The sequence below is a fragment of the Colletotrichum godetiae genome, assembly GCF_030913485.1.
Source record: "Colletotrichum godetiae strain CBS 193.32 chromosome Unknown BDP55scaffold_19, whole genome shotgun sequence".
NCBI lineage: Eukaryota > Fungi > Ascomycota > Sordariomycetes > Glomerellales > Glomerellaceae > Colletotrichum > Colletotrichum godetiae.
In genome coordinates, this window is record NW_026851267.1 from 74,765 (window position 1) to 88,406 (window position 13,642).

General features: G+C 53.0%; 6 protein-coding genes across 6 annotated transcripts; 3 read left to right on the top strand and 3 right to left on the bottom strand.

Moving 5' to 3' along the window:
* Nucleotides 1-1,403: 1,403 nt before the first annotated feature.
* Nucleotides 1,404-2,026, top strand: BDP55DRAFT_728249 (uncharacterized protein; the record flags this gene model as incomplete). Its single annotated transcript, XM_060579411.1, has 2 exons — nt 1,404-1,479; nt 1,530-2,026. The coding sequence occupies 2 exons, from the start codon at nt 1,404-1,406 to the stop codon at nt 2,024-2,026; spliced, it is 573 nt and encodes a 190-aa protein (XP_060429888.1).
* A 302-nt stretch (nt 2,027-2,328) lies between these two features.
* On the bottom strand, nt 2,329-3,208 carry BDP55DRAFT_631591 (uncharacterized protein; the record flags this gene model as incomplete). The annotated part of the gene is made up of 3 exons (XM_060572303.1): nt 2,329-2,599; nt 2,654-2,898; nt 2,969-3,208. 3 exons carry the CDS (start codon nt 3,206-3,208, stop codon nt 2,329-2,331), a joined length of 756 nt encoding a protein of 251 aa, XP_060429889.1.
* An 883-nt stretch (nt 3,209-4,091) lies between these two features.
* On the bottom strand, nt 4,092-4,877 carry BDP55DRAFT_116014 (signal peptidase complex catalytic subunit SEC11). Its single transcript, XM_060565414.1, has 4 exons — nt 4,708-4,877; nt 4,443-4,657; nt 4,327-4,379; nt 4,092-4,276 (listed from the first exon to the last, which is right to left on the bottom strand). The coding sequence occupies exons 1-4, from the start codon at nt 4,786-4,788 to the stop codon at nt 4,107-4,109; spliced, it is 519 nt and encodes a 172-aa protein (XP_060429890.1). The 5' UTR covers nt 4,789-4,877; the 3' UTR covers nt 4,092-4,106.
* Nucleotides 4,878-5,865: 988 nt separating this feature from the next.
* On the top strand, nt 5,866-7,218 carry BDP55DRAFT_551773 (uncharacterized protein; the record flags this gene model as incomplete). The annotated part of the gene is made up of 6 exons (XM_060569140.1): nt 5,866-5,967; nt 6,028-6,249; nt 6,317-6,653; nt 6,706-6,824; nt 6,882-7,059; nt 7,118-7,218. 6 exons carry the CDS (start codon nt 5,866-5,868, stop codon nt 7,216-7,218), a joined length of 1,059 nt encoding a protein of 352 aa, XP_060429891.1.
* A 1,090-nt stretch (nt 7,219-8,308) lies between these two features.
* BDP55DRAFT_631594 (uncharacterized protein) lies at nt 8,309-8,956 on the bottom strand (the record flags this gene model as incomplete). Its single annotated transcript, XM_060572304.1, has 1 exon — nt 8,309-8,956. One exon carries the CDS (start codon nt 8,954-8,956, stop codon nt 8,309-8,311), a length of 648 nt encoding a protein of 215 aa, XP_060429892.1.
* Nucleotides 8,957-10,676: 1,720 nt separating this feature from the next.
* On the top strand, nt 10,677-11,624 carry BDP55DRAFT_631595 (uncharacterized protein; the record flags this gene model as incomplete). Its single annotated transcript, XM_060572305.1, has 1 exon — nt 10,677-11,624. One exon carries the CDS (start codon nt 10,677-10,679, stop codon nt 11,622-11,624), a length of 948 nt encoding a protein of 315 aa, XP_060429893.1.
* Between the last annotated feature and the right edge of the window lie 2,018 nt (nt 11,625-13,642).

Sequence of the window (13,642 nt, forward strand, 5' to 3'; positions counted from 1 at the left end):
TGTTTCGATGTTGGTGCCTCGCGGAGGCGGACCGTCGGGGTGTCAGGAGGCCTAAGAGAATTCTGTCGAGAAAAGAAGAATTGCTTGCAGCATGGGTGTGGCAGATGTGGATTGCGAAGTTGCGAATGGCCTCGTAAACGTCCCCTTTCCTCCAGCTCCAGGCTACGAAGGCTGCCTGTCTGTCTGCTTCGCAACTCAGACGACGTGGATGAAAGCAACGTTGTGTAGAGGCGTGGTTTGGTGCGAAGTCGTCCACGCGTTCGGTGATGTGGGCAGTAGTGATTTGATGGGCGAATAGAGTGTAAGTGAATTGAAAATGGTCCCGTCTCTGATTCGGATTGTCTGCAGAGGGATACTGGTGGTCGGCGGAATGAGGTGAAGAATGGGAAAATTTGTGGGGTTGGCGACGAGGTGGTCGAGCGGGGGAAGGTGTACGTTTGTCAGATGGAAGGCAGGCGCAAAGGTAGTGGGGGGATGTAGGAATTTGCTGAGTCAATCTCCGATGCCTTCCATAAGAGGGAATGCCCATATTTTTGTGATATCCTTGGAGCCGCTGGTTCGAATCTGCATCTTCACCACTACTTCAACATCGCACTCACGATGCGGAATCTCTCACAGCCGCCTTAGATTGGCACCGCCACCATAATCGATGTGGCAATGAATATTTGTGCCTCTCGCAGAACATTACATGTCATTGGAGTTGAAGGACCTAAACTTACCTTGCGGGAACTTGTTCCCAATTGGGCAGTACTCACCGAGCAGTAGTATCATGCATACCGGCGGAGACTCCGCTGGCAACCGAACCTGTGTCAGCCAATCCTTTGAGCTCTCCTACCTGCGGGCCGAGTCACTTCTGCTTTGCCCCGCGTCCTGAAGGGATCGCGGGGCAATTAGGCCAGTGACATAAACGTTCAAGCGAGGATTCCGTCGACACTCGTCCTGACTTTTAGTGCTGCAAACGTATATTCCGGGCCATAATTCTTCGTGCTAGTTCTTTGCAAATGCCCGGAACCCAACCGCGCTGTAAGTACCGTGAAATCGGGTTCGGTATGAGCGGGTTGTTGGCCCGTTGCACCGTCTGAATTATCTAAGGCGAAGAGACCCTGCATGACACCTTGGATCGGCAAACAACCTATGGTACAAGTATGAATACTTCGTGTTGCTTACTGCGGGGCAAGTGCGTGAAGTCCCCAAGTAGTTTGTAGCGTTCACACCATCAACATGAAGTGTCTTGTGCAGAAACAGCCGCAATGCTATTCTCACTCGAGCCTATTTAAACCTCCAAATGCCCAGCAATATACCCTACCTCACTTCCTCAACTTCAGTCCATACGCGCAATTTACACACATCATCCCTACTGATTCTCGGCTAGTACAACATAACCAAGATAAACCTAGCTCATCATGTCTTCCTTCAACCTTTCCGCGGCCCCCAACACAGATATCTGGAAGAAGCCGCCTGCCCACAATGTCTACGATGGTAACCTCGACTCATTCATCCTCAAACGAGCCGCAACCTAACATATCCAGCTCCCACAAAGACGGTTCCAGCCAAGCCCCTCAGCCAATTCAAGTCCGCCAAGGTCACATTTACCGCAGACTGGTCCGAACAGTACGACCAAGCAGGCCTCATCGTCACCTTTGACTCTAACTCTGGCCGCGAAAAGAGATGGATCAAGACCGGTCTGGAGTACTACCAAGGCACGCCACAACTTAGCACCGTCGCCTGCGACCGCTGGGCCGACTGGAGCATCACCCCTCTCGCCGCCTTTGAGGACACCAAGAGCATCACCGTGCTCATTGAACAGGAGCGCGACTTCATGGGCCCGAGCTTCTGGGTGTACTATGTGAAGCAGGACGGCACCAAGGTGCCGCTGCGTGAAATTTGCTGGGTTTTCGGAGATGATGATTGTACTGGCAAAGATTGGAACTTGACTGTTGGCGCTCTAGTTGCTCGGCCTGCCAAGGATGCGAAGAGCGATCTCGAGGTTCAGTTCAAGGACTTTGATGTGCAGTGGTCTGAGTGATCTTTCAAAGACGTGGCTCAATACCTTGCCCTACCCAAGAATCAATACAAAGACTCATGACACCACCAGCGCTCGACTATGGTACAATGCACCTTTTCAAATATCTCATGGCCACGGGCCCTTGGTATTGTGATTATGGATTATTCAATTAAGTTTAGCATGGCATGTTCTGGCGTCATGAGCATTATATTCCGGTGCTCGATGAAATTCAACACCCTGATCGCAATTATTGGGTATTATCTGTTTTCCATACTAAAGCATTCGACGTCTTCCTCCACTTTCAACTACAAAGCACCTCTTAATCAAGCCCGGCTTCCGGGACCGTAGTACGTCCTATCCAGGCCTGGCTGTGCCTCCCTCTCAATGGTGTCAATATTGGCTCCTGCCATCTGTCCTTTGTCGTGCTGTGGTTGAAAAGAGGCTTGCTGCGGTGAGTACGGGTAGGGCTGGTAGGAACCTGCAGGCTGCATCGGCGGAGGCCCATTGATAGGGACCATGTAGACAGGAGGAGGGCGAGCATTGCGCTGCTTGCACTCAATACAGGCGCGGACGAAGAGGGTGAAATTGTTGATACTATGAAGTGTTAGCAGTCATCCCACGGCATCTTAGAACACTTGGTATACTTACAGCAAGAGGGCAGTGAACGCCATCACTGTATCCTGCATAGAGGCGATCTGGCCGCCGCTGAACACCCACGACCGCGGACCATCGCGGAGGATGATATTTGCAATCTCCCATCCCGTGGCCACTAGGAAGACAAGCCAGAAGAGCAGGTGCATTCCGACATGAGCACCGGGGTGAATTCCTCGTCTCCCGCCTCTTGCGCAGATCGTGATGAGCTCGGAGGTTTCCCAGCATATAAGGACGGCAGCCTACAAGCGGTTTAGATCAACACATTTTTCTTGATTTAATTCCAAAGCTGCGAGTCTATCGAGTACTTACGGGAAATCCACTGAATACAAGGTAGAATGAACTTGAAAATGAGTAAAGCACAAGAGAGACTGAAATGCCGATGACAATGGCACTGAATGCAATGTCGAGACCGCGAAGAACAATCTTTGCTCGGTGCCATTTTCCGTTGAAAGGGATTTCACGAGGAGCTTGTTGCGCGTATGGCACGTAGCCTTCGAAGCCATCAGGCGGAGCGTACTGCGACTGTGGCGCGTACTGGGCTGAAGCCATGATGAACAAAGTGGCTGAATGATCGTCTTACACAACTTGACAGCAACCTAACAATACGAGAGTCCACGATATTAGGGTAAGCCGAACCGCAAAATGAGCGATGAGAAGATCAACGAGACCTTCAACAAGAACCGAAAAGGAGCAAGAGACACAGGCGTTGGTTCAAATTTTCGGCAAAGGATTTTTTGGCTCATTTTATCACACGCTGTGCCGCTCTTCTAACGGTTTGGTGCATGATACAGGCACCGGCGCGGTAACAATCGCGTCCCAAAAAGGACGGCGCCCCTAGCTAGAACCAGTTGGCGGCGGAGATCAGGGTCTTGCCATTGGACCCCAATTTTGGCTCATATGGGCCCCTAAGCAGAACCTTGTCTGCTGTGCCGCTGGCTGCCTGGAGTCTGGAGTCTAGACACAAAGGAACCCCCAGTTCATGCCACGAGACCTGACGATGCACTACGATCACGGGATCGGGGAAACGACGAGACTCGAGAGAAAGAGAGACAATGTTTGATCTAACGCCTGGACCTCGGTGTTTGCTGCAATAGAGGGATTTCCACCCCTGAGCGCTCGCAACATGATTCTCTCTTCTCTGTAAATCCCAGCATTGATGGTCAGCTGTAGCATGGGAATCTCTGTGGAGTGCGGATGTCTGTCTCAGTTCACAGAAGCGCGGCAATGACCGGTACATGCCCCACCAAATGTTCAACACCGAGGCTGCTTCTCGGTCACCAAAATCATCAGTCGGAGCATCACGATCACGGCTTCCCAACAACCGCATTGGTGCTGTTTTCCAACCCCAACCCTTTGGGTCTATGCAGTGGTTTTCGCGATTGTGGCGCTCCACGGTTCCCGACTGGTTTCGAATGTAGGTATCAAATTTTTGGCCATAACGACGGATCTACTCTCTTTGCAGCACCACTACCAAGCCCATTATTCCTAGCATTGCCGTCTTCAACCACGGGTATTCTGAGAGGAGGATCGTAACGTAGCCGACAAAAGGGATGTATGCGACGACGCTGCCGATGATGTCTTTGCGCACGAGGTAGTCCTGGTCCTTGGCGTACAGCTCTGCTTTTTGTCAGTCTCTACTCGCTGAGGAGTACTGGGGCACCACGAACCAGTGTCATCGGAGTTGTTGTTGTCGCCCTTGGTAAGGAGCTTCGCTTCCGGTCTACAACGAGCATCTTAGTCAGTGAAGAAGACGACGGGGGGGCAGAATGTAGTGGGGACATACCCGGAGCCGAATCTGCGGACCACTCTGTGGACGATGGGAATGTTCTTGCCCTTGACTTCGTAGACAACGATTTCGCCAACGTCGGTTTCCTGGATCAGGTTGCGGTTCCACAGGAACAGGAGATCGCCTCTTTGAAAGGCAGGCTCCATGGAACCACTGAGAACGACGACGATCGGGCTGGGAGAATCGGAAATCACGGAAAGACCCTTCCACATCTACCACTGGAGTTAGCAAGAGCTTCTTTGGGGAGTAACGCTGTGCGTACCATGAAGGCAGTCGAAAGGATCAGCGCAAAGTTGAGCAGCTGCGACGCCGCCTGCCGCGGGTTTCCGAGAGCCGACAACATATTTCTGGCGGTTCTGGCAAGTGTGGGCGGTGTTGTAGGTAGCTTCGTCGGTGGCGGAGAAGGTCTCGGGTCGTGATGTTCAGTTTGGAGTTGAGTTCTGGCCAGCAAGGCACCTTCCTTGAAGCTGGAGTAAGAGCAAGAGCACAGGCCAGCTGTTTTGCAGACGTGGAACGTGTCAATGGAGATCAAGAGGTACGTACTCTACTTATCTTATCGTTGTTGGCCAACGGTCGGCTCAAGACGGCGGTGCACAGACCACCGTTTGTTCTCCTTCAGCTTGGAGCTCTCGGGTCCAGTAATCTTGCCTCATCTAACATCTCCAAGCTGCAAGCTGCAACTACCTTACTTCATAGGTAGGCAAAACCAGACAAATTATGGTGCATATTCTTGCAGCTCGAGCATTAATTGAGTTGAACGTATCCGCGTACCCAAGCATGGGATGCCAATCGTCTTGCAGGAATATACTAAAAGTCAAACACAGCACACTTCCACTCACCATGGGGTCGGGATATTGGCAATTGAAGTGAGCTATAAGAACTAGCCTGAAGCCGCACTGACAACATTATAAAACTCACATCGAAATTCGTGTCTCTTTCCTGAGCTCAACTGCTCCCTCGGAACTGCAACAAATACTTCAGCACTCGCGATGGCCTCCTTCCTGGTTGAAAGCCGATGCTGCCTGTTACCTCCCTCCCAAAACCTCAATTTAGGCATTCCGGGTCACTTCCTTCCACTCACCGTAGACGAACGCCTCAGAAGAGCACATGCCTTCCTTCTATAATGAAATGACTACCAACGGCAGTCGCATTCTTACCAGAACAGGGAAGGCAGCATCCCTCCCATTGACATCTTCCACATGTCTCTGTCCTATGTTCTCCCACCTCGTTGTCCGTTCCTCGACCTGACATCCCTCTCACAGCCTCTTCCTTGACGTCTTTGTCTGGTGTTTTCCAACAAGCCTTCAGCCGTCCTCTGTATCCCAAGCCATATCAAGACGCCCATCGCACCTCTCTTAGACTTCAAACCTCGACTACATCTCTTCAGTATCCTGCCCAGCCTCCGTTAGTTTCCATCGCGATGGACGCCTCCGTCACCACTCCATTGCTCCACGGACAATCAGAGTTCCATGATGGACATGGCCTGCCGACGCCAGCATCATATGGCCAGGTCCAAGACCATGTACGCTGCGTAGTCGATTGCCGTACGTATTCATTGCTCGAGCTAATCTTCCTTTCTTAGCCTGCATTTCTCAGAGCATGCCATTCGCCATGGCGGTCCTTTTCCCAGAACCACTTGTGTTGGGTTCGAGGTGGCATTGTTGCCTACCTGACCGCAGTCGGAGCTATGGTTCTTGACTACAAGCTGCGGAAAGAAGAGTCTCCTTACTCTGACTGGCGGGTGGTCTTTGACTTCTCCGTCGTCACCTTTTCTCTGCTCCTGGCCTACCACGCAGTCGTTCTGGTAAGTCGATTTACAGCCTAGGTAGTCTAAGTGGTGGCTTGTTGCTGACCTCGATCCTCAATCCTAGGGCTGGACATATACCCATCTCTATCATCCACACATCGAGGAGACCAGCACTGGCTGGGAGTACTGGGCACTGAGAACACTGTCACTGCCCTACGACATGGCCAGTCTTCGCAAGCAGTTCTACTTCACCTTGTTTTACACCACTGCAACTGTTTTCACCTTCATGAACACAGTCATCTACTGGTTTGTCACATTGGAGCACGATGACAAGAACACGGGAGAGCCCCCCAAACCTCAGCCATCCGGAGGCTCCGCCCTGGCCGACATGATTGGGGACTCCTTCGCGTACGAATGGACCAGCTTGGAGGACGCACACAAGAATGGGCCACATGAACCTTGTAAGTCATGACGTCTAGTTGATGTTAACCTGGTCTAATACCACGTTGTCAGTCACGGAGATATTCGGAAAGGGCTGGTACAAGGCCTTTGTCATCATCAATCTCTTCGGCATCACATCGGTTGTCTCTCTCATTGAAATCTTCTGGCTCAACAGCATCAAGCGTCCCTTTGTGAGTTGCCTTGTACCTGAGGCAAGAAACATACACTGACACGACTGAAACGGGCAGGGCGTTGGCGCACACACTTTGGGCGTCATCTTCTTCGCGGGTCTCTATCTCGGTTGGGCAGCCATCGGCAAAGTCGAGACTGGCGCCGATGCATTTTACTGGCTGAACGAGAAGAACGTCGGATCCCGTGAGGCCGTGGTGGCATCGTCGATTGGATTTGTAATCCTTGCTCCCATCAGTGGGTTCTCTCTGGTACCTGGTGACTGTGACCAAGATGATACTGACTTGTTGGCTAGTGTACGCATTCATGTACGGTCTCGTTGGTATGCGCGAGAACATGGCCCGAGCTGCCCACACGAGACGGGTTGCCGCCGCTGCCGCGGTAGCGGGCCACTGAGGGACTTTCGGTCCAGACGGGTCTTGTCGGAGATGAACGGGGCAGGCGTCGGGCGGTGAGCACGGCGGTGGTGGCCGGTTCCATCGGGCTTGGCCATGCGTCGTTGATAGGTACAGTGGATGGATGCCTTAGATTGTAGGATTGATAAGGCATGCATCGGGCTGGAGTCGAGGATGGTGTAATGTACCCCTCGAGGCGGTGGAGGGCGAGATGCCAGGGAGGGTCAACATACGATTACCAAAATAACCTAGAGCATTATGACTTCCAACACGCAACTCCTATTTTCCCAGGGACCGAGGCACCGTCTGACGAATGAATCGTGATTACTGGAAAGGGGAGTCCACGACTAAGGTTGGCAGGCAATGGTATCATGGGCGTTAACGGGACGGGACGCGAGGGGAAGACCGATGTATGGATCATGGAGCTGGGGCAAGGAGCGGTGTTGAGGCGGTGATGCAGGTCACTGGGCTTGCCGACGATGAAGACAGGCGGAGAGCAGGGATTGGGGGAGACAAGCGAGCTGGACGGGGTCCTGGAGGCTCTCGATGATTGGTGGCGGTGATTTTGTGCCTGAATCTGCCCGACTAGCGGCAAACGCCAATCTCGAAGAGGGACGCAAAGTCGACGATATGATTTTGTCCGAGGAGAGGGAGGGGGGAGCAGGAGGAGGGGTTTAGCTGCAAGGGTTCGTGGATCGATCCTGGACCAAGGAGATTATTCGCAGAACTAGGATATTGGGCTGAGGAGGGGTTGAGAGCCGAGACAAGTCGGACGGGGATTCTAGAAGTTGAGTCCGAAGCAGCGGCTTGCCTGGCCTGGCAACTGGCTAGGTAGGTGGCTGACTATCGTATGGAAAGAGTCTGTCGTTCATGCGGCTTTGAGCGAGTTTGGATGGGTTCAGAGGGGTTTGGATGAAATAAAGTTAGGTTGTGGCTAGTGAGACAGTGAGGTCCGAATGCATTCTCGCCAGCGCTACTGAGACCAATGTAAAGCAGTCTGGGGAAAGAAGGTAGACGCTGGCGAGCTCTCAGTCGTGGAAAGGCAGTGAAGAGTGAGGAGGAACTGCGTGGTAAGGCACCTACACGCAAGTTCAGGTCTCGAAGTATTGCAGAGAGCATGAGGCTCTATCCAATCCCGCGTGGCAGGGCGGAAGCTTGGGCGATCCGGGGGACGGCGGCGATGAGGGGATAGGTGCAGAGGTGCAGAGGTGCATAGGTTGCAGAGGTTGCAGCATCTCGAGCAGTCCCGATCCTGCGAGGATAGAGTAGACAGCAACCATGGCAACCGTGGCAACCGTGGGCGGCATGTCCAGACGACGAACCTTGGAACTCACCAACCGGAAGGACAGAAGTCGAGCCGCCAGTGAGTTGGCAGCTTGGCCGAAGCAGTCGGATACCTTATCGATCACGGAATCTTGTTGGGCACTCTGGAGGTATCGGTGCTCATGACCCGGGCAACGAGCCAATGGCACTGCCAAGGGGTCGTCGACCGCCTTCTCGCGACTTCTTCTGGCGTCCATGAGGGATCCATGAGATGTATCCATGACTCCTGAGATGTCCTGAGGTGTTTGGGAGGTGCAGTCCTGAGGTGTCGATTCTGGAAGAGGGAAATGAGAAGAACCACCAAGGACTCGCGTAACTGAGGGAGCCCCGCGTTGCGACGCCCTCACGTGCGGTCCTGACGACAGCGCATGCGAGGATGGTGAGGTGTCTGCGGATGAGGTTTCTTGGGCCGCCATTCCCGACTTTGGGACCCCCCCCCCCCCGGATGCCTTCTTGGCGGAATCGGATCAAGGAAAATGAGGTACATGGCAGATGTATCTGAACCAAGCCCAATTGAGGTATGTTACTTCGTACCTCGTGCCTGAGGTGAACTTGGAAGTACCTACTCCAGTCTGCCAACGCACCGGGCGGCCCGTTCCCAATCTCGGGGGGGTCGGAGAAGGCACGGAGGGGAGGGGGGGGTTTCTGGTCTGGGCCCAGGGCCGATGGCCGGTGACCGTTTGTTTCCAGGGAGCCTCCACAGGTACCGGCGCCTGTTACTGAAGAGTACTTCTGACACACGCATCAATATGACTGATGGGAGGTACCTCAGATAAGAACTTAGACTTGATTTTTAGGTCTGGCTCCTGAGGCAAAGGGGAAAGTGTCGGGTGCCTTAGCGGCTGCTCCCCGGTTGGAGGCGCGGCGGTTGGCGGATACCCAAGAAAAGATACGTATCTCACATCTGGGCCAGTCACCTACCTACCCTCTCGTCGTGTCAGTCTTGCGTATCAGTCCAGTCAGTCAAGGCCGTTGCGTGTACCTACCTAACTTGCTTCCGTCCTTGAAGTCACTGCTTGTCCTTGTCCCATTGGCGAAGCACAGAGAGAGAGAGAGGGAGAGGGAGAGGAAGCGAGAGAGCCCAACAGCCTGGAACCTGCAACGGTGAAGCTGAGTGGCAGTTGGCAAGTACCGCGTGTGAAGTCACTGACGTCCCCGACGTTCCATTTTGGTCGTCGTTAGGCGGCGATGCTGCCTGGGCTGTCCATGTCTGCCCGGTCTGCAGCTGGCAATATGCCCCAACAGCGTTCATGACCGTTCAGCTCTTTGGATTTGTCCCCAGGTTCCCTCCAGCGTCAACAACGCGCGCCAGTTGTTTACCCTACTCCGCCGAACATCAAGTACCTGCTGGCGTGAAGTCAGTGCTTGCGAGTACTTGGGACGGGAAGTCCAAGGTAGAGAGTGCCGTGAGTGCTTGGATCTTGGGGGGATCATGGATGATGAGGTGGTGTTCGTCCTATCACACACGCGGCTCGCACTACGCAACACACTCCCGCCGCCACCCAAAATATACGGCGGTTGGGAAGACGCCAACCAATGATACCCTGCCAAAGAATAGATCCAGCCTAAAAACATCACCAACTTAACGTGATGGTATAAGTATGAAGGACCCCCCTCCACAACCCACCCCTCTTCTCTCTTGTTCTCCCCCTCCCCCCCCCTCAACCACAACCAAAAAAGGGTCGCAAAGTTGCAAGTTGGGAATACCTCCTTGGGTCGTTCGTTACTGAATTCCCTTTCCATAGGAGGCATCTCTCACCCCGGACCCCCAGTCAATCTTTTTGTGTGTCACTCGTCCCTCACTTCTCTCTCACACTCTCTCTTCTCTCTCTCTCTCGCTCTATCCCCCCTCCCCCCTCCGATCCGAACACCCCTCCAACTTCGTCATTCCTCCCTCTCCTCTATTCGCTCATTTCGTCGCTCTCTACAAGTCTTCTTATCCCGTAGACAAAGACATATAAGGTCCCTGAGCAACGCGCTCTCCATCGTCTCAGCTTCCCTTGTCTTTACTCTATCGTTCCCCATTCGAGTTGTCATTCCTTAATCAGAACAACAACGTCAACACCAACAGCATCAGCAACAACAACTTCTTCGGGCCAACAACGCCCGCTCTCTCTTAGCAGACCAACAACCGTCATGTCGTTGTTCAAGCGCACCTTCAGGTCGCAAGACCCCAATGTCCGCGTCGACAAGACGTCCAGGCTGAAGAAGTCAAGCTCGATCCGGGATCACCAGAAGGTATCGAAAATGCAACAGTCCGTCAACGAGAAGCCCGCCATGGCCCCGCCAGCCGTCCCCGCACCGCTGCCGACCAAGACGGGCAAGTCCGTGGCCCCTTCACCCATCGTCACCTTGACCGTGGGACGCGAGGGCCGACTGTTTGCCGCACACGAGGACGTCCTCTTCCAGTCGCCCTTCTTCGAGGCCGCCTGCCGAGGCCAGTTCTTCGAGTCGCAGAGCAAGAGAATATCCCTCCCCGACGAAGAACCCGAGATCTTCTCCTCCGTCCTCGAATATCTCTACAAGGGTGACTACTACCCCCGCCTCGTCCACAACAGGCACCGCAACTCTTGGGAGCTCGAGGACGCCGTCAGAGGAACTCCCCAAACTTCCCCCAACCCCGAAAACACCCCCCGAGGCGGCCGCGCAGCCGCCGTTCCCTCCACTCCCACATCGACAACCACCGGTACCACCGCGAGTGAGGCAACAATCTTCGTCTCGGGCTGCGGGCAACACATCCTCCGCGACACCGTCATCTACTGTGCTGCGGAGCGGTACGGGCTCGAGGAGCTCAAGCGCCTGGCTCTGCGCAAGCAGGGTCTCCAGTCCGGTATTGATATCGGCACCATTCTGCGCTCCGCCCAGTACGCCTACGCCCACACCCCCGACTCGGACTCGCGGCTGCGCGCTCACTACCTCGCTCTGATCATCAGGTGTCGCAAGACATTTAAGAGGAGCGGAACCATGCAAGCCGAGATGGAGCGCGGCGGTAGCAAGCTCTTCTTTGACCTGTTCGTGGCCATGTGCAACCACCTCGACGACGTTATCGACCACAGTAACGCGCGAACACCCAAGACCGTCTAAGAGGTTTCGGTTGACTTTTTGGTCTTGTTGGTTGAGTTGATTCTCGACCAGACACAGCCAGAAAACACATGTACAAAAGCGATCATGGCACTGCCACGGCGTTCAACACGGTTGTTTTCCTTGTCACTTTGGTCTTTTGCCTTCCGGATTTGCATCACAAGGATAGGAGGTTGTCTGAGAACTGCGATCCCACGGAGGTCTGATTTTCATGCCGGAACGTCACTTACTCCCCTCTCCCTCCCACACCAGATTGGAAACGTCACCATTTGGGAGCTGTCTTTTCTTTCCTGAAAACCATCTCCACTTCTCATCGAGGTTGGCCGAATAAACCTTTCTGGTGGATTACTGGAGTCGAGGAGGACTAATACCCCCCCGCAAACGAATTTCACTCCTCCCGCTCTTCTTACTTTCATCTTTCTTTCCGCATCTTCTGAACAAAGATTCCCCCAAATACAGTATACACCGGGCCCCGGCGGTTTCCTCTCTCCCTTTTACCAATCACTGGCGTCTACCCCCTTCTGAGCTCTAGTACTCTACTCCACGTTCACTCGTAGGTGGTAAGGGAACGGCTCAAACGGCTCATCAGAGAGCGAATAAGGCGGAAAACGAAGGAGAAGAGACTTGTTACCTTTTGATTTTACACAAAACAACACAAAACAACGACAAAAAAAAAGACACCCACCCCAGCACCAAGTTTGTTCCACTCTTCAACTACTCTGCTTACTTGGGAACGACAAGTTACGGGTGAGGCGCAACTCCAACGACTCTCATCTCTTCCATCGGGAAAATGGATTTTTGGGCGTTTACGGTATTAGACATACCGGGGCACATCAATTTGGTGCCAGTCACCATAACAGATTGTGTTTTTTGTCTTTTTTTCCATCATTTCTGAAATTACGGATGTCTTGAGGACCTTTACGGGATTTGCCCCGCCTCCGACTCCAGGGCAGGCCGAGGAAAGCATGTACAACTATCTACAGCGCAAGGAACAGACTTGACGCTGCGCAACCATATCCTCTGGTCCTGCCATCAACTCAAACAACAACCGAAAAAAAAAACGGAGAATCTCCCAAGCAAACAAAGCATGTCAAGACTGAACGACTTATCTCAACACACACCCACATGCTTTCGGATCTCATTTGTCTCTGGGAATTTTTGGAGGATGCAAACTCTTTGTTTCTTTCACGCGGTATTTTCTGCATTGGTTCCTGCTTTTGCGATATAGTCTAGGCGAATTTGGGATACTCGTCCCTAGTGGATTGGTTCTCTCGGACCTGGCTTGAGCCCTCGTCAGGGCGTGGTAATGAGAAATTTCGGCCACCTCATGAGTTGTTTCTCTCGCATTATGTGACTGCATATCTACAAGTGACTCTTTACCCTCTTTGACTGGCTCTGTTGAAATGTTTCCCCACATCATACGTGTAAAGTGACTCACGAGCTACCTTGCAGTCATGACTTCAACAGCTGATGACCAGCACGACTCAGGCCTGGTTATTGACAAGTAATCAACCAATTTTTTTGGGGGGGAATCCTCTTAACCACTTATTCGTACACTGTCCAAAAGTTCTCTCTGGTTGTAAGCTTACGTTGCCTCGGCAATTGGCAGGCAACACAAGACAGAAAAAAGCACTTATACAGGGGACATCTGCCCACTTCTTTACTTTTATAAGAGGGGAAAAGAACCTCAAACAAGCGCCGATCCCCATTCGACAGGTTGGCGAGACATAGACCACGATTGCAGCTATTTGTATTAAATCAAATAGAATTCGTACGTATTCACAGTTTTGATTCTCGGTGTGGTCGTTTCTCGGCTCTGTCGCAGTGACCATGTTGTTGTTGTTTTTGCCTCGTCAAGAGGCACAGACAACCTGTCAACATGGATCTAATACTCGAGCTCGCTCCTCCGTACCACTCGCTACCCAAGCGACCCGGATACCGTGCGACGGTGCCGGCGTGATGTTGCACACTCGTCTCTTTGGCGTGGCGGTGCCTGGGAGATGTGGTACAGATGTAACCTG